The sequence below is a fragment of the Heloderma suspectum genome, chromosome 2 (genome assembly GCF_057233095.1).
Source record: "Heloderma suspectum isolate Gila_16-S chromosome 2, 16-S_ref, whole genome shotgun sequence".
In the NCBI taxonomy this organism is placed as follows: domain Eukaryota; kingdom Metazoa; phylum Chordata; class Lepidosauria; order Squamata; family Helodermatidae; genus Heloderma; species Heloderma suspectum.
In genome coordinates this window covers 222,376,451-222,395,128 of record NC_139459.1, presented here as the reverse complement: position 1 = coordinate 222,395,128, position 18,678 = coordinate 222,376,451, and the positions used below count along the sequence as shown (strand labels likewise).

Sequence of the window (18,678 nt, the reverse complement as noted above, 5' to 3'; positions counted from 1 at the left end):
CTTGTGCTCCACTGCTTTTCAGAGCCCCCATTCTGATTATCCCCTTCTCAACTCAGTTAACTCCTGTTGTCTTTGAGGCTTATTCTCCACTTAGCCTAACTTCATATTCTGCTTTCCCATGCCATTGTTTACTCTGCACCCTTCTTTCAGCTTCTTTGCCTCTGGGCTCCTTCTTCCTAGCCTGCTCCATGTACATTTTCAGTCCCAAACAGACTGACAACTTTCTTTTCCTCATAGAAGCAAGACTGCAAACTGTTTATTTCCTTGAGCAACTGGACATTCTGATCTATCATACCAGTGTCTCTCTATTAGAGCTGCTAGTTTCACCTCCACACCTGGAATGCAAACATAGGGTTGTATCCAGTGTTAGTCTAACAAATCCCATTCATTTCAATGGGTCTACTCTAAGTAGGACTAACATGGGATATAACCACTATTTTGATATATACTAGTGTTGTTTGCAGTGGAGGCTGGTGGCTCTGATTTCGGTGGGGCTGTGGAGCCATTCTGGGTTTCAGTCAGAACCAGCCAGAACTCTAAAGGAGCTGCACCCACTTTGGGAATAGGGCTCAACACTTTGGATAGCTCCTTTAGAGTTCTGGCTGGTTCTGACTGAAACTTAGAATGGCTCCACAGACCTGCCGATATCTGAGCCACTGGTTATTTGATACTTGACTTAAATACAAACCCTTGCAGGTCGGATAGCAGTGGGACTGAACCAGTATGACAGAGTCTGATATCAATCTGTAACAGCCCCATGGCTATAAAAGTGTCCAGATTCAGACCTAGATCATCGTATTTGCATCCAGGAATTCTGTTTGGAAGTTTAGCAAATAGAAGTCCTCAGAAAGAGCTGTTGGGTCAATAAAGGGTTTTCAGTACACAACGCACACATCTTTGGGAGTGAACAGCAACCCTTATTACCTGTGTTGTTTTGCTTCTAGGGGGAGTCCAACCAAAGATTCATCTAAGGGAGAAAACCCAAATCACCCCAAGGTGAAACAAGCACACCCTTCATACGAAGTGTTTTCTTTTCTCCCCTTCCCAAAGCAGTCTAGCACTTAATGTTAATAATTTATGTAGACCTTTTTATGCACAAAATGCTTTAGGGTGCCTCACTCGTTTATCCTTACCCCACCCCAAGCGAGAAAGAAAAAAACACAAGTGTTACACTATTCCTATTTTTATAGCAGGGGTTCTTAAACTATGAGACAGTGCCAGCCCAAGGTCACTTAGTGCATGGAAGGGCAAACTTCAGGCTGGTGGGATCTGCTTTGCTTTTTACTAGAACCCTGGTGTCCACTAATCAGATCCAGGTGCAAAAGACACACTTGGAATTCAAAAATTCTGAGCCAAGAATTTGTTTTGAGTACCAGAACTAAATGGAGCTCAAAGTCCTTCCACACAAAAATCCACTTCTGGTTACCCCCCACTCTGGCTTTTTTCATTCCAGCAGTATAATTTGAAGGGTGGGGGATCATCTTGTTATTGCCATTGTTCAACAACTGGGAGTCAGTAAGGGCTTTTCTACATGAGGCTTTTATCGTGCGCTCTTCATTCCCTATTCATGGTTCTTCGCGGGTTCTTTAGACAATGTTGTAACCTTCCAGTTTCGCTTCTGTGTTTAACCAGCACTTTCTGCGAGTTTTTTTAGAGCAGGGAAAATGCGGCATTTAATTGTGAAAGCACGATTTCCTCTTGTGTATTTGCGCTATTCCACTAGGCCACAGTGCCACCTAGAGGTTATGTAGCAGAAAAGCAGGAAAAGAAAAGCTCATTGTGTAGTGCTCAGATCTCAGTGCTACGATGAAACCAAAAGTAGATAGAGCTGATTAAAAGCCGATTAACTGCCTCATGTAGAAAAGTTCTAATCTTTGCTGATCTACTGCAAATCACCCAGAGATCCACTAGTCAGTCCCCATGTGAGTTCTGCCCACCCTTGACCTAGTGCATCTACTGTTAAAGTACACTTTGAACCTAGATCTTACATTTTCCCCATCAACTCCGTATTGTAATCCGCAAAGAAAACACGACAGCCCAAAGACTGATGCATGACCTGCAGGAATATTTGTTTTATTTAAGGATTTCTTGCCACCTTTCAAGGCAAAGGGTAGTATCTAATGCTGCCGGCATGCTAGTGGGATCCACCGCTAGTGCAATGGGAAGCTAGCAGTTCCTGATGCAACTGGAAGCACTTGTTTCTGGAATGGGGCAGGTCAGTGGAGCTCACGGAACAGAGCTTTGCGACACGTCCCATTCTGCAAATGAGCATTTCCATTTCCAGGGTTGCTTTAGGAAGTGCTAGCTTCCTGTTGCTAGCTTCCTGTTGCAGGGGGTGGGTCCGGTGGGCACAACACAACCAATGCACTTCTTCTGGATCCAGGGATATGGGGCCAGGACTGAAAAGGCCCTGGATTGTGCTCAATAAAAGGATAACAACTGTGGTTTCCCATGCCTAAGTAACTTCATCTATAAAGACCTGTTCCCCCACCTATTTCCCCTATTTCTCTTTCTAGGTGGAAGGTTACTTTCCTGATGCAATACCACTTTCTGTTGTTAATGCTTTATTGTTGCTGTTTTTGTTGTTGTGCCGCCCCATAACCAAGATTCTCTGGGTGGCTTACACTAAAAACATTAAAATACAATCCCAAACCATAAAAATACAAAAACAGCATCCAAAACGCTCACACTGCCCCCACAGCCGGCAATATCCTTGTCCTCACATAATGAACATAAGGAGTGCCTGCGATTCTGTGAACACAGAAAGTGCTGGAGAATTTGGCTGCTCTTGAACAATTTGGCACAGCCCAAAGATCTTCCGCTGAGCTTTCTGAGAATAAGAGGCATGGCTGTTCGTGCCCATGTATTTTGTGATATATATAAAAATCTGTTGTTAATTTTATTGTAAGCTTCTTTGAGGTTCCTTGTGGCAGAAAAGCAGCATAAGTCTAAATAAATAAAGATTTCAGGAAAAAAGATGCTTTTGAACACAGGCAGTTCAAACCCTGGGCTAGGTATTTACACAACTGGTGCAAATGCACCCAGCAATGGAAGTTAGGCATTTGATTCTGTGGTGCTGTTTAGTAAGTGTTTTTAAACTCTTGTGTCCATAGAAGTATATTTGGAACTTTTCATTCTGTCCACTGAATTCTCTGATCTGCAGGGTGTTAGAGAATGCTGTTTTACGGGGTAACTGAGAAAAGAAAGGGTATTTCATATCCCCCTGTCCTTTTTCCTTCCATGACCCCACTGGCTTCTGGCTCCCTCTTCTGGCATCTTGCTAGGAGGGGAAAAAGCTCCCTGAGCCCTGGTTCTGTCCCCCTCCTCACAAGCTCTGGGTCCCCACTCCAGTCTGTATCCCTGATTACAGCTGCACTCTTGTGTTAGCACAGTACCTTCAGCAGTGCTTTGCTCATAGTCACCTGAATATTGCTTCCCTTCCTGGACCATTCAGGTTGTACCACTGAGCCAGGGATGTACCAGTAAGCTGGCCTGCCAGCTTCTTCACCAGGAAGCCTTTGTCACTGTGCTGAAGGGGAAAGCTCTTATCTCCTGTCAGCTGTTGATTGGAGATAAGAGCTTTCCCCTGCAGGGCAGAAGGGGCATGGCCTGGTGAAGAAGTTGCTGAGTGGTTCAGTCTGGCTTACGTCAGAGCCTTGCCATGCTTACCTCTGAGTAGTCATGCAAAGACTTGGTATTACTTTGCTTTTGGCCCCACTCACAGATGAAATGCAGTCCCAGAACCCTTTCCCAGATTGGGATTTGGCCCTCAGGATGAAAAAGGTTCCCCGCCCCTGCCCCAACTCATTACTATGGAATACAGGCAACAGCTGATGCAAAGCAAAACAAAAATGCTGCATGAGCATTACAAGAAGTTGGGGCACTTGTTTAGCCCTGAGTAGCATCAACCTTAACAGTTGAGTTAATTCAACAACTAACCTAGAGTTAAATGCTCTGGCCTAGATCCAACAGTTACTGTCCACTGGAAATTTTAACAGACACTAGAATCCAGGGACCACCACTAACAATTCCCCAGTAAAGGAATTGTTAAGAGGGTAGGTGTGCTAATTCAATGCACTTAACATTCACAAGTCGTACTGGGATTATTCCAATCTCCTGTACTCCTTCATCCCTCACTAGGGTCAACAGATACATGTGCCAAATGAGGGATTGCCTACACTGTGGCCCCAAACCCTGTAGAACCTTATTCCACCTTCTTCTGACCACAGTTTCCTGCCCTTCTGGTTTAGCACTGCATTGTGTTCCCAGCAATACTGGACATTGCCATAGGGCAGCAACCCATGATGCCGGGAGGTTCTTTCAAGTCTGGCATTTCTGCACCAGCCTAAAATCCTGCAACTTTGCCAGGGCTTTCTGCTTCTCTTTGAAATGCAGGATCATGACAGGGTCCCTCTGCACACACTTCCCTCCCGCTGCTTTCCCCCTTATCTGCCTATTCTATATGTTTCATTATACAGCTGCTAGGTGGCGCTGTGGTCTAGCTCCTCCTATTGCACAACTTCCTCTTTTCATGAGGGAACTCAACACGCTGTCATTTGATAGCTCATTATCTCTGAACTTTTTAAAAAAAGGGATAAAGGTCATTTGGTGCAAGAGATGCCCTGGAGGTTGACGACTTCATGTAAAGGACCTGTGAACCTCCCTGAGTAACAAATCTCAACTGCATGATAAAAGCCCTTCGTGGAGAAGCCCTACATTTGTATAATTTATCCTGATCACAGAATGTGAGTTTCCCAGGTGCACAAATTGGAGATGGGTTGGAACCAGGATCTGCAAGAGAAAGGAACCTTACACAAGAGGAAGGGCTCCACTCACCCAGCTTTTGGGGATCTCCCTCCCCCACACACCACACCTCACCCCATCTACAAGAGTCTCCTGACTCTCTGCAGCATTTTCAGGGGGCTGGAGGGGCTGCCATGGGAAGGAGGGGGTGGGGATGTCGAATTCAACCAGGGCAGCTGATCCAGCTTAAATCTGGATCCAACCCTGTATGTTTCTAGTGCTGCAATCTAGGGTTCCTGTATATACTTTTGGGATCTACCGTGGTAGATTTCTTGTGCTTGTAGATGTACTTTGTCAGTCTTCTAAGTGACCTGAGCAAGCAGACCTTCCAAAGAAATATGGACTGATGTTAACATTTACTGCATTAGGGTTTACTCACTCCCAGCCTCTCTCAGTCCAGCTTGTGCCCCCGGTCATTAAAGTCTACAGTGAAGATCGACCCCACGTTTAGGAAGCAATTTGATTTCGACATCCCTGTGCTGATGTGGAAGCTGCACTTCAACTCGGAGACATGGGACAGACTGAAGGAACGCAACGTTCCCTACGGCTGGCGTGGTTTGTCATATGCAGGTAATGGGCTGAGACAAGCTGATAGAAAACTGTAGTGGCGGACAATAGAGGGCTACAATGAACAAGGAGTCACGCCGGATGCATGCCGTTTGATCTGATTGTTTTAGCACTGAGCCAGGCTCACTTTGGTCTGCTCCAGAAAGCGTAGGTGGCTGGTTTACAAGTAACAGAAAGCCAATCTTGATGGGAGCGAGATAACCACTACCGCCCATGACGTTTATAAGGCAGAAGGAACGGCATGCTTTCTAGTGTCTGCCAGATGGTAAAAGCATTGTGATTTGGCATGAAGCCAGAATACGTACTTTCCTCAGGACTTGTGGCTGGCACACCCTGTGAAAGGATCCGGGGATGCGTACCTGCAGGGAATACCTTTCCTGTCTGCCTAATCTCATATTTTTACATTTTGATCTGTGTATGTTTCATTGGCTCACACCGGTGATAACGTTCAGGATTTCAAAGCTTTGGTCAATTGGATAACACAGGAGGACTTTACAAAAGGACTTTCAACCTAAAGGAAAACTCCTTCAGAGGTGGCAGAGGCTCAGTTCAGACCCACTTCTCCCAGCAGTACGATGGTCTAAGAGCCAAGTGCACTTTACGTTCAGTGTGTAGTTTGGCATGCCATGTGTGTGGAATAGCAGCTGGGGGTCTCCAGTCAGGAGCATGGGGAAGAGAGGTTAACACTTTCCCTCCATGCTGTGGTCCAGACAAAACTGCCCCCAAAGCATCCTGCCCAATGCAAATTGCAGCTTGGCGGGGCGTGTGTGTGTGTGTGTGTCCATCGAGACTGCAGCATGCTGGGCAAGGGTCAACGTTCCCATGCACTGCAGTCCCAATCCTGATCACCCTGCCAATGGCTGCTGTTTTCAGAGAAAACTGCCACGCACAATGCAGAACCATGCATTTAGTGTAATGTGTATTGGTGTCAAGTGGCATTGCCAGAGTGTGGGAGGAGGCGGACTGGAGTCAGCCCAGGCACCAGCTCGTGGCCCACCTAAAGGATCAAAAGCCCGTAGACCAGGGTTAGGCAGCACGGTGCCCTCCAGATGTTGTGGATGACTGCTCCCATAATCCCTGACCATTAGCCATGCTGACTGGGTCTGATGGGAGTGGTAGTCCAAAACATTTGGCAGGCACCAAGTTGCCTGCCCCTGCCATAGACAGTGTTATTGCATGCAGTATCCACACATCCTATCTACAGCTATACCCAGAGTCTGCTTCCTTGCTTTATGCTCACATTCTGCTGCTCCTTGAGGCTTCCCACCAGCCAGTTGCCTCACAAACAATCATGTGACTAGTCCCCATGGGAAAGGACAGACCTCACCCATTCAGATGTGAGGAGTGAGGGCAAAAGTGAAAGTTGCTGTCATTTCTGTGGCTGAAAGGAAACTCCCTTTCTCATTGCCCATTACAAGCTCATTCTGTTGAGGATTCTGCTGTACATATTCAGTGGGCATATCTACTTCTATATATCAAAAGGGTGGCTTGTTCCTCTGACACAACAGTGTCAAACACTGCAATCCTATACATGTCTACTCAGAAGTAAGACCCACTGAATTCCATAGGGTTTACTCCCTCTTAAGTGGGCATAGGAATGCACCCTAAATGACTTGAAAAATGAGTAGTGGAAGAGAATGAAAATAAAGGATTTCTTCTATTTGCTGCAGAGCCTAAATTAGTATTTTTTTCCTAGAGATTCTAATTTCTTAATAATGTTTAGCATTTGCAAGTGTCATCATTTTTATAGTGGGGTTCATGCAAATTGTGGTTTCCCTTTAAAGACCAATCTGGAGGGAGAAGGGAATAGTTGAAAATGCTAGCTGGTATCAACAGCCTTGTGATATGTGCCTGAATAAAAGGTCCCAGTGTCTTTTGTGATGATTAACTTGAACCAAAAGGCTTTGGCACAACCCACTCCTTTGTTGCTGCTGGCTCTTGGCTTCTGGGAATTATCTCACTTCCTACCTCATGCCCACTCTTCTGTGCTTACTAAGCGCGCTGTCTGCCTGGTCCACCGAGGTCCTGAATCTCTTAACTGTGAGTGAACGAGGGACATGCTTGCTCTGAACAGAAGGACAAGTGAAGTGGCATTTGGGGGGGGTGGGGGAAGTGGCTGCAGAGAACTTCTGCTGGAGGTAGAACATGTGAGAGCCTTTGCCTTGAGATGAATTGCTTACCACTAGGGTGGCCACCTACAAATCACCAAGAAAGAGGACAATAGAGGGCACAAACTTGTGTAAAATTTGCATATTGCATAAATATGCTAAATATTTATAGATGCAAATTTAGAAATAATGGCTATACTTTAAATAGAAATACTGTAAATCTCACCATAGTGCAGAAGACTGTGACTGGGTGACTTGTGTGCCTGCCTGTTCACTCTGCTCTCCAGGTGCTAACTGGTGACAGGCAACCGTTCTTCTGGTTGTTTATCTGTAAACTGGAATTGGACAAGGCAGACCTTCAAATAGAGGCTGGTCCTCTGTAAGAGGATACCTGGCCACCTTGGGATTGCCATGTGTCTGCCACTCTGTTTCTGGTCACAGGGGAAAGGGTGGGGAGTTCTAGCTGGAAGAAAGGGAGATGAGGAACAAAGGAAGATTTAAAAACAAACCAACCCTTCACCTTTGTTTGCAGGAGTTCTGGCTAACGCAAAAAGGCCGTTATTAAAACCAAATAAAGCTCAGGTCAATCTCTTACATTTTAGAAGTAGGCCTGAAACCATTAGTCAACAACTGATTCATCAGAGCTTGCTGCTCAGATTTTTGAACAAAACAATCTCCACCCACCCCTGCAAAAGAAAGGCTGCTCCAAGCTGGTGCTGGAGAAATAAGCAAGCAGTTCTTTTATCTTATTTGGTGGAAATAGGGTCATATCTTCATTAAATATCCTCAACATCTTATTTACATTCATCTATGCCGATATACAATACATAGATTCATGGATGTTTCACAGGCCTTTAGAACTCAAAAGGGACTAGAAGCTCATCACGTTCAGTTCCCTGATGCAATGCAGGATCCTTCACCTAGCAGCCTCCCAACCCCCACAAACTAGCCCACGTAATTCCTTTCCCACTAGCTGTTTTAAAGGTAAGTGGACAGCAGCAGTGACTGATGCTATGGGCTTCTCACATTTGAATTATCAAGTGCACCATGTTGAATTTACCATTCCATAGACACATAGGCAATAGGGAACTCTTCTGCACACACACACATCAGTTCTTTCTCATGTGTGCGCATACTTGCACCAGTGGTGTAGTGGCGCCAAGGCTTACAGGGTGGGACACAGCACCAGCACTTTTTTATTAGCAGGAATTCTGACCACATCTGCTACTCCCCCCCCCCCCGGTTTCCCCTGCTCCCTCTGAGCTTAGCTTAGGGATGTACGAAAGTCACTTACCTTTTCGCAGCTTGGCTTTGCGGTGGGGGGGAGGCGCTTCGCTTCTCCCCCCGAAGTTCAGGCGAGGGTGGGGGAGGCGTCCCGCCTCACCCAGCCAAAATTCAGGCTGGGGAGAAGCGCCCCGTCTCCCCGGCCGCGAAACAAAGTGTAAAAACAAACAAACAAAAAACCCGTGATAGGCTACGTAACGATTAACGTAGCCTATCATGGCTAGATTTCCAAAGTCAGCTGTGATAGGCTACGTAAATCGTTACGTAGCCTATCACGGGTGACTTTGAAAAAAAAAAAGCGCGTATGCAAATGGCAGCGCCCTATGGGCGCCGCCATTTGCGTTCCTTATTTGGTCCCGGTAGTCTACGTAAAGATTTACGTAGCCTATCACGACTGACTTTGGAAATCTAGCCGTGATAGGCTACGTTAATCATTACGTAGCCTATCACGGGGTTTTGTGTTTTTTTTACACTTTGTAATGGCGGCGGTGGTGGCAGCCGGTCGGAAGCCTGGCTGCCGCCCCCGCCCCCGATGAAAGGCCGACGAACTGCCACCGGGACCCGCCACCGGGAGGGACATTCGCCAAAGGTAAGTCCCATCCCGGGGGGGGCGGAGAATTTCACCGCTGATTTCGGGGGGCCGAATGCGTTGGCGCTCGGGGAGAAATTCTCCACCATCCCTAGCTTAGCTGCAATCCTCGCAGTAGCAGGAGGGAAATGAATTCTCTCAGCAACTACATATTGTTCCCTGTTGTAATGCAAAGTCTTTTGGGGGTGGCTTGGTCTTGAACAGGCAACGAAGACCTCTTAGCTTTACAAAAGACCCACTCCTACCAGATGAAAACTGCTAGAACAAGTTTGTTGATATGGACCAACACAGCTACTTGTCATTTTGGACTTTCTTTTGGGGGCATGGCTATGGGGACTGATAGGATGAATGCCTGCATGTCCAAATCTACCACTTGTCAGGGTTCCCCTTATGACCTGGACCCTCTGAGCTCCCCTTAAGGATCTCTTGCCTCCTTAAGAGTCCCACCTTCCTTCTTTGAATCCCCTCTTTCCCAATAATGTGGGGTTTAGGCTGTAGATGTGGGGTGACTGACATTCCAGAGTAGATTTAAAGCAAACAAACTACAACAAAAGGTATTTACACAATTGAGCTGAATGACACAAAAGGCATTAAAAGAAAATAAAAGTTGCAAAATGCAAGTTCCTTTACCCTCGCTGTCCTTAGACTTTTCTAAGCTGCTGCTTCTTGCTCACTCTTCAGATTCTGCCCTCACTTCAGGCTCTGGCTGTGTCTCTCTTACTGGCTCTCTCACTCTCTTTATATACCCTCCTCCCTCAAAACCGAAAGTATTGCTTCAAACCTGAAGAAATGAAACTTAAGTGGAGAAATGAAACTGACACTCTGTTGGAGAAATGAAACTACTCTTCTCAGGATTATCCCCCCCCCCCAACAAAAAACTCCAGGCCTCTAAGCATGACCTTTTCCCCCTTTGCCTCTGTAGGCCTCAAACCTTCACACCACTACACCACTGACTCACACATTTTTGTCTTGAGCATCTGGTGCACCGTCCTTTCCCATTATTCTTCGCCATCTGTGCAGTCTTGCTCTCTCTTACACATATGCACATACGCTTTGTGTTCTTTGCCTAGATCTAGGCATGCAGCAGCACCCACATCGCCTTTTTTCTTTCATTGTAAGAAAAATCAGATGTTCACAACATGGCTGAGATCCAAAGAACTGTGCACGTAGTTCCCTAACTCCCAAGGAGGCTTTGGGCTTCTGTATCTAGAACAGCAGCCCTCCATCCTACATGGCGACCCATGGCTGAAACTGATTGAACTTTAGAAAAAGCAGCTCTTGATATGATCATTCCAGCTGGGAATTATGGGAGTTGCAGTTCAATGCATCTGGAGGGACCAGGTTGGGAAGGCTGGTACAGGGCATAGGGATCTGCTTTTCGGAGGAGGAGGAGGAGATGATGATGATGATGATGATGACGACCACACTGTATGCCCCAAATTTTAGCTCATGGCTCCTTATACAGTGGAAGTCCTTGCTGGTAAGATTTAGAGTGGTGATTGTAGGGATGGTCTGGGCATGGGGGTGGGGAAGCCTTGGGAAAAGTCAATTCCATTCAGATTTTGGTTTTGCTTTGCTGGAAAATGTGCATGGGGCGGGGGAGCCAATATCATCTAGTACATTTCAGTCTACCAGCTAAATCTCCTTGTCAGAAATATTGGCATTTCCAAATCGGTTTCATGATTTCCATGCATGAAAGGGAAAGGGAAGAGAAGGGAGGCAAGAAATAAAAAGCTACTGTTCCAAATTTATCATGGTTTGCAAGGGTTGGATTGTCCGTTTCCCTGCAACCTGCAAGGTGGTACATTATCATGTTGAAACTAACCTGAACATTGCCTTATGTGATTCCTTCCTGGCTTCTTAGTGTGTCATCCCTAATCCCAGGACTCTTCTGCTAGTGTTTTGACCTTTGTCAGTGCCAGCTCCGGGTTTTAGAGGAACCTTTGTTAAGATATCCTTAGTGGGCCCCTCCCTCAGGGAGTCGACCTTCTCACTGCCATGGCCACCAGCTGCTCTCGCTCCTCCTCTTTCTCACCACTGCTCCCGCTTGCTGGCTTGACAGGCGGAGAGCCAGGGAGCAAGGAGGCCGTGGCATCTGCTCCTCCTCCTCCTCACTGCCACTGTGGTCTGGGCCAGAGGGAGAGGCAGGTGAACAAGCCGGTTGCAGTGGGGAAGAGGAAAAGCAACTCCAGGGGGCTCTTGTCAGTGGGCCCCTGCTGGGGTGTGGGCCCTTGGCAGGTTTGTGCTTGGTACCACCCTTTCTTTTGACTTGCATCAACTTCTGTCCTGCAGCGATCGCATCCACAGTGCAGCTCCTCAATGACTCTGCCAACAGTAGGCTCTTCAGCAAGATTGGGTTCCCTGACAGCTGCATCCGCTGTGCTGTGGTCGGAAATGGGGGAATTCTGAATGGATCCCGCCAAGGCAAGGAGATAGACGCTCATGACTTTGTCTTCAGGTACACATCTTTGGGAAAGGGCTCCAACCCAAACCCAATTTAGTGTCAGAATGGAGGTTAAAAGAATCCTTGAGATTCTTCTTCTAAAGCTTTCCAAACAAAAACTCAGACCTCTGGAACCTGTAGTTGTGCCTTGTTTTTAGCCACAATGCATTCCTCAGAATCTCTGTTTTCTTTTTACCTTACAGGCTTAATGGGGCAGTGACCAAAGGCTTTGAGGAAGATGTTGGGACTAAGACCTCCTTCTATGGTTTCACAGTAAACACCATGAAGAATTCTCTCATTGCTTATGCAGAATATGGCTTCACCCAGGTACCACAGACCAAGGTAAACACACAACATTAGCTAAGATATTGTTCTTCAAATGTGTAGCTAGACCTTAAGACATAGGTGAGCTTAAGTAGGCCCCACTACAACACAGTTTGCTTGGCCTTGCTGGCTGTTGCCATATAAAACTTCTCAGTCTATGGAAAGTGCAGGGCGGAGCAAGGGCTTTCTGTGTATAATATCCCAAGTTCAGTCTTTAGCCTTTTCAGTGACTGGATCTCAGGTGGTAGGCCTGGGGAAGACCTTTGCCTGAGATGTTGGAGAGAAAAAGGAAAAGCAATGGAAAGAAGGGCATGATGATGCCACTTGTAGCAGGCGGGAATGGATCTCTGTTGCTCAAGGAATCCTTTCACATTGCTTGGGATCGTATTTTCTTGCTTAATCATCATCCAAAACACCCTTCCCCATTTTGGTGCCCTCCAGATGTTTTGGACTGTCATAACTGTATGTAACAGTCCATACTAATAACAAACTCATTCTCTGGATGCCGACCCTTACCTAGCCAAAATAGTACCACCCTTGCACAAGAGGGAAGAACCCCAAGGTTTGCAGAAGTACAAAGAACCTAGGGGGAGGTAATGAGGAGGGCCCCCACAAAAACAGCCCAAATGAGGATTGAGTATGCTTAATGGCCACAAAACATTGAGTGTCTGTTGGAGTGGGGGAGGGGATGGAATGGAGTATCCTGGAAAAGGGTATGTAAGGCTGGCTGGCACCCTGATCAGGAAAACCCCCCACTGCACCATTTTGTTGCAGGGCCCACTTGTAAATCTTACATTCCTATTTTGTATTTTGCATTTCCCCTTATCTTGGCTGCAGGACATACGGTACATTTTCATTCCCTCGGATATACGCGATTACATCATGCTCAGGTCTGCCATGCTGGGCATCCCCATTCCAGAAGGCTATGACAAGGGCGATGAGTAAGTCATGCTCTGTCCTCCTGTTGCTGTTTCAGTCAAGATGCCCCTTATGGGGATGTCCGCTATCCCTCTCGCCACACCTCAAACTTGTGAGAGCCCCTTTTACATGGGGAGGGCAGCGTGCAGGGAGAGTCATCCCCATGCACGGCCCTCCCCATCACAAGCACGCTCCCATGAGCCTGCTGAGCAGTTGTTTAGTGGGCTGGCGGGAGCACCATTTACATGGAGGGTAGCATGCGGGAATGGCTCCCCCGGCACACCGTCTCTCTCATCGTAGCTGTTTGGCGGGTTGGCAGGTGTGCGATTTACAAGGGAAGTGGCAAAATTTTGCTGTGAGGGAGGTGGCGTGAGCACCAATGCAGGCTGCACTGAAGGTCTCCAACAACATGCTTTCAGGTTGCCCACATGTAGACTAGAAGGTCCCATTTGGGTTTTCTATCCTGGGTGCCAAAATGTCCTGACCCCACTCTGGAAGTTTGGAGAGTCGTATATTTTTCCCACCATTGATTATTCTCTTCTCAGACATCTCAGTGGCTGACAAATGGTACCACTGTTCAGCTTATGTACTCAGGTTCCTTCCCAGTTGTGGGATCAGCTGAAAGCTGTCTAATTACTGCCGCATGACCAAACTGTTCTGTTTGATCTCTTTCCACAGGCCACAAAAATACTTTGGACCTGAAGCATCTGCAGGAAAGTTCAAGTTGCTGCACCCAGAATTCGTGTATTATCTAACAGAAAGGTAATTCCGTGAGGCTTTGAACGCTGCAACAAAGCCTGTTTCTAACAGAACTCAATAGCCACAGATGTACTAATTGCACCTTTCACATTGGTGGGATGGGTGGGGATGGAGGAACCCAGATTCTAGCATTTGAATGCATTATGAAGCACGAATGGATGAGTAGCCACTTGTTCACGTTGTATTCCAATTCCCTTCCCCACCCTTTTTTTCTCTTTGGTTGCAGTATTCACAATGTGGGGCTGGTGGAAGGGACGAGGCAAGGGATCATGAGACATTTGAGTTCAGGTGGAAGACTGAAGCACAAAGGGCTGGGAAGTTGTGCAGAAATCATATTCATATCCTGTGAGATTTCTGAACTAGGGATGTATGAAAGTCACTTACCTTTCCGCGGATTATGTTTATGGTGGGGGGGGAGGCGTTCTGTCCCTCCCCCCGGAATCCTCGACCGGGGGGGGAGGCGATCCATTCCTTCCCCCTGGAATCCTTGAACGGCCAGCTGTGCTCCGCGGCAGCGCTGCGGAGCAGCTGGCCAGGCCCAGGCCACAGCCGTCCGCGGAGGGCTCTGGGTAAAACAAAAAACGAAAAAAAACCCACGTATGCAAATGGCAGCAGCTATGGCTGCCGACATTTGCGTTCCTCATTTTTGGCCGTCGTAGTCTACGTAAATATTTACGTAGACTATTACGGCGAAAATAAAGGGGAACGCAAATAGCGCCCGCTACGCTATTTGCGTTCCCCTCTATTTTCGCCGTAATAGTCTACATAAATATTTACGTAGACTAAGACGGCCAAAAATAAGGAACGCAAATGGCGGTGGCCGTAGCCGCTGCCATTTGCGTACGCGTTTTTTTTTTAACCCAGCCGTGATAGGCTACGTAAATCTTTACGTAGCCTATCACGTCTCTGTAAAAAACAACAACAACAACAACAACCTCCAGACTGCAAATGGTGGCAGTGGCAGCCGGTCGGAAGACCAGCTGCCGCCGCCACCGAAGCCGCCGCTGGAGCCGCCACCGCCCAGAACATCTGCCCCAGGTAAGTCTCGTCCCAGGGGTAATCTGCGGGGGGGCGAGGGGGTGGCAGGCCGTTCCGCCACAGATTTCGGGGGGCCGAATGCCAATGCATTCGGCCTCACCGAGATCCGTGGCGGAATTCTCTGACATCCCTATTCTGAACACCAATACAGATGTGTAAGCAGGCTGCCCTCTCATAAGAGTTGGACCACCTCCAAACATACATTTGAAAGCATGTCTGTGCCAAAAATTCCCCATATGTGGAAAGCTAGCATGACAGGGTGATGGGTAGACTGGAAGTGTGAAATCTTTTTGTTTGCCAAATTCTTACATGGCCAATTTCCTTGCATCTCATGCCAATAGATTATTCTGACTTTTCCGATAGCCCCTAAAGTTCTCTGCCATAATCCTCTTTTTTCTGTGTACAGGTTTTTAAAATCAGAATTAATGAACACTCAGTTTGGGCATCTCTACATGCCCAGCACTGGAGCACTTATGCTTTTAACAGCATTGCATACCTGTGATCAGGTAAGAATCCTTATAGTGTTCCCAGTTTCTGGTAATGCAGTAGCAAAGGGTGGAGAGCTAAATTGAAAAGTGGCGAAAAGATGAACAAATGACTCTTGCACATTTAGAGGAAACTTGCATGTGGTGACCATATGCATTTTTCCTTACAAGATGTTCCACATCCATTTAGAATTCCTATGGAGTAAGCCTGCAAGTTGCTTCTTCTCGGGTTATCTGGAAGCATGAGCCACTCTGGCATCTCCTTCATGCTGCTTGTTATTACGTATGAAGTGGCTGAACTAGGTGTTGCAAGGAGGTCGGGGGGCATAGCTCAGTTGGTTGAGCCCCTGCTTTGCTTACAGAAAGTCCCAGGTTCAATCCCCAGGTAGGGCTAGGAAAGAATCCTGCCTGAAACCTTGGAGACCCATTACTGCCAGCCTGTGTTGCCAATACTGGGCTAGACAGACCAATGCTCTGACATCTAAGGCAGCCTCCTATGTTCCTGTGGGAACTACAGCCCATGTGACACACATGAAAGGCTGGGCATTGCTCCACGCTCCCCTCTTAACTCATCCTGTCTCTCCTGCTTCCTCCACCCCCTTAGGTCAGTGCCTATGGATTCATAACGCAGAATTACAGGACATTTTCGGATCATTACTATGAGCATGAGAAGAAGCCCTTGGTGTTCTATGCCAACCATGACATGTTGCTAGAGGCCGAGCTATGGAAGAGCCTGCACCGGGTTGGCATCATGAAGCTGTATCAGCGGTGAAGGCAGTGAGTTGTGTGGACAAGAAAGGGCGGGGGCTACTCCCCTCGATTCCCTGCGTGTGAACGCTTTCCTGATCCACAGGAGTCCTTCCTTTGTGTAGGTCAACGATGACACACCGAACAGCAGCAGGTTCCAGGCATACGAAGGGAAGTACTGCAGCAGCCGTTCACCTGTGGAAATCATTCCCAAAGGATTTGGTAAAGAGCAAATCACCGTATACAAATCCATGCTAGAAGAAAGGCCCGCCGATTATTCAGACCAGTCAGGAGGTGCAACGGCACAGCCACAATCCTGCCAAAGCGCCAACTGCGGGAAGCCAGGACTGGCTGGCAGAAAAATGGTCACAGCCATTTGTGACTACTGTGCTTAGTGTGCACTTTCAGCAAGGCGTCCATCAAGCCTTCTGCTGAGACTTTGCCGGGAGGCCAGATGGCTGATCTTTATGGAATATTGGCCTGGCCCAAGATGGCAGATTTTGGAATCAAGCCCCTGTCCTCCTCCTCCTCCTCCTCCTCCCTTTAGGAGAGGCCCAACAAAACTTCCTGTAAAATGGGGCAACGAGGCTGGAACACACTGCCTATGCTGTGATGATCCTGCCCCTGCCCCTGCGGTGGCAACCACAGAGCTCTGCTCACAGGTGGTAATGAGACTGCGAAGCCCCCAGCACTCAGAACAGCTCTCCCATTCAGAACACTTCTGCATAGCTGGCACCCGGTTCATAGGGTGTTATTGTGGGTGGGCTAACAAGTTCCAGTACTGTGCAATGAGAACCAGCATGGGGACAGTTTGAAAGGCAATCATTGTTCAGGCAAGAACGGTAGATCAGGCAAAGACCTTCCACCTCTGCAAAGGAAAATGAAGTCACTGCACTGGTAAGGCTGCCTGATACCACCTTCACATGAATCCCGGGCACGTAGCATCTATTGTAGGACAATATCTCCTTGTCCTCTGTGGTGCAGTGAAACTCCCTTTCCCCATAAGCCTGCTTTCACGTTTCCTCCTCCAGGCTTGATACTATATCGGTCAGGGGTGTGGAACCTCTTTCAGCCCTCGGGCTGAATTCAATTTTGGAGAAGCTCTCAGAGGCTGTGTTCCAGTGGTGGGCCGGGCCAAAGGTGCCAGAGCCAAAAAATACCTATAGCCCCGGCCTCTTTCAGCTGAAAGCGCTTCCTGCCAGTAACTAGGACTTAGGAGAGGCATTTCAACATTTTGGAATGAGACAATACGCAAAAGGTGGGAAACCATCAAACAATTGGCAGTCGGAAGAAAGGGGTGGACCCAGGAGAAGGGGGCCTGGCCATCTGGGGAAAATGTCTCCTTTGCTAGGTGAGCTAGGAAGCACCATAACTGGTTAATTTTAGCATTGGATTAAACAGCCAGACAGTTCTCGCCTTGCTGGAAAATATCGATCATGCTACATCCGCAGTGTTTGGCTGCTGCAGGACTGCGAATACTCTGCCATTAAAGAAAGAAAATCTGTGCCAAGAAAAGTTAAATTCAGTATGTTTGCAAATGTTTCTGTAATCTGGGCTTTTCTCTGGGCAAAACTGGGGACTCACAGCAAAGACAAATTTTAGAGGCAACACTTCACACAGAATATCTAACAAACTTGAGGTCGTTTCTTAACACGGCAATGGCCCTGTTCAGACATAACAGTAAGCCATGATGGTTAAGTGTTTTGAGCCAACTATGATGGCCTAGTGTGCTGTGTGTAAGGCATTTTTCCTAACCATGGCGGCTACAGAACCATGGCTTAAGCATGCTCACTAACCACACGCTGCAGCAGGGCCAGAGGCCCTAACCGTGGCTTAGCGTAATGTCTGACAGGCTCCCATGGTTATCTGAGCACTGCCATAGAGCTCTGCGGCAAGAGCGGCTAAAAGTGACTCTGCTGTTTCCACCAGTGCATGAGAACTCCATGGTCTAAATCTGCCTAGCAGCACATTGTGCAGCATTTGACAGCCAGCCTCCTCGCTCTTGGTCCCTGCCCGCAGTATGCAATTGGAGAAGTTCCCAGGGAACAAAGATGTTTTCGATCCCACACCACTGTTATCAGCACAGCGACTCTGGGCACTTCACACTCCCAGGCACAAGCACCTGTGTCCGCTGCAATAAGAGAAATCATCCCTGCCTCTAATAGCATCCCTCCCCCCCAAACTGTAGCCCCCCCCAACCCCCAGTGGCGCAAAGGCAAAGCCCCAGTATACAAGCAACGTCACTGCCCCGCACCACCGTGGGAGGGATGGGCGGGGAGCTGGAGGGTGATGTTCGGCACACGAAAGCCAGATCACAGGCTGCATGTGCGCAGGTGGCCGGATATGCCCACTGGGGAGGTAGCAGCTGCAGCGCCGAGCCCTAAGATGGCTGCCCGTGGCTGCTTGCTCCGCTGAGGCCACTGGGATGTGGTGGCCCATCTGGAGGACTGTGGGGATTTGCAGGATGGGGTGGTTAGGGAGTGGTTAGGCTGACCATGCTGCAGGCCGTGGTTCCGTGCAGATGTTGTGGGAGCACGCGGCATGGTTAGTGGTAACCACCACGCACCATGGTTAGCTCAACCACCCTTCCCTGTGTTATGTCTGGACAGGGCC

The 18,678-nt window shown here is 47.9% G+C and overlaps 1 protein-coding gene across 3 annotated transcripts in view; it reads left to right on the top strand.

Annotated features, from left to right (window-relative positions):
- ST6GALNAC2 (ST6 N-acetylgalactosaminide alpha-2,6-sialyltransferase 2) overlaps positions 1-17,583 on the top strand; it is a 44,678-nt gene extending 27,095 nt beyond the window's left edge. Inside the window, exons 3-10 of one of the 3 annotated variants that reach the window (XM_084838201.1) lie at positions 945-996; positions 5,199-5,373; positions 11,644-11,809; positions 11,998-12,136; positions 12,956-13,059; positions 13,715-13,798; positions 15,240-15,339; positions 15,923-17,583. In XM_084838201.1, coding sequence (XP_084694327.1) covers positions 945-996; positions 5,199-5,373; positions 11,644-11,809; positions 11,998-12,136; positions 12,956-13,059; positions 13,715-13,798; positions 15,240-15,339; positions 15,923-16,090 — 988 coding nt within the window. In that variant the 3' untranslated portion in view covers positions 16,091-17,583. The remainder of the gene's footprint in view (positions 1-944; positions 997-5,198; positions 5,374-11,643; positions 11,810-11,997; positions 12,137-12,955; positions 13,060-13,714; positions 13,799-15,239; positions 15,340-15,922) is intronic. The other 2 variants (XM_084838199.1, XM_084838200.1) reach the window with 2 other exon arrangements.
- The last annotated feature ends 1,095 nt before the right edge of the window (positions 17,584-18,678 follow it).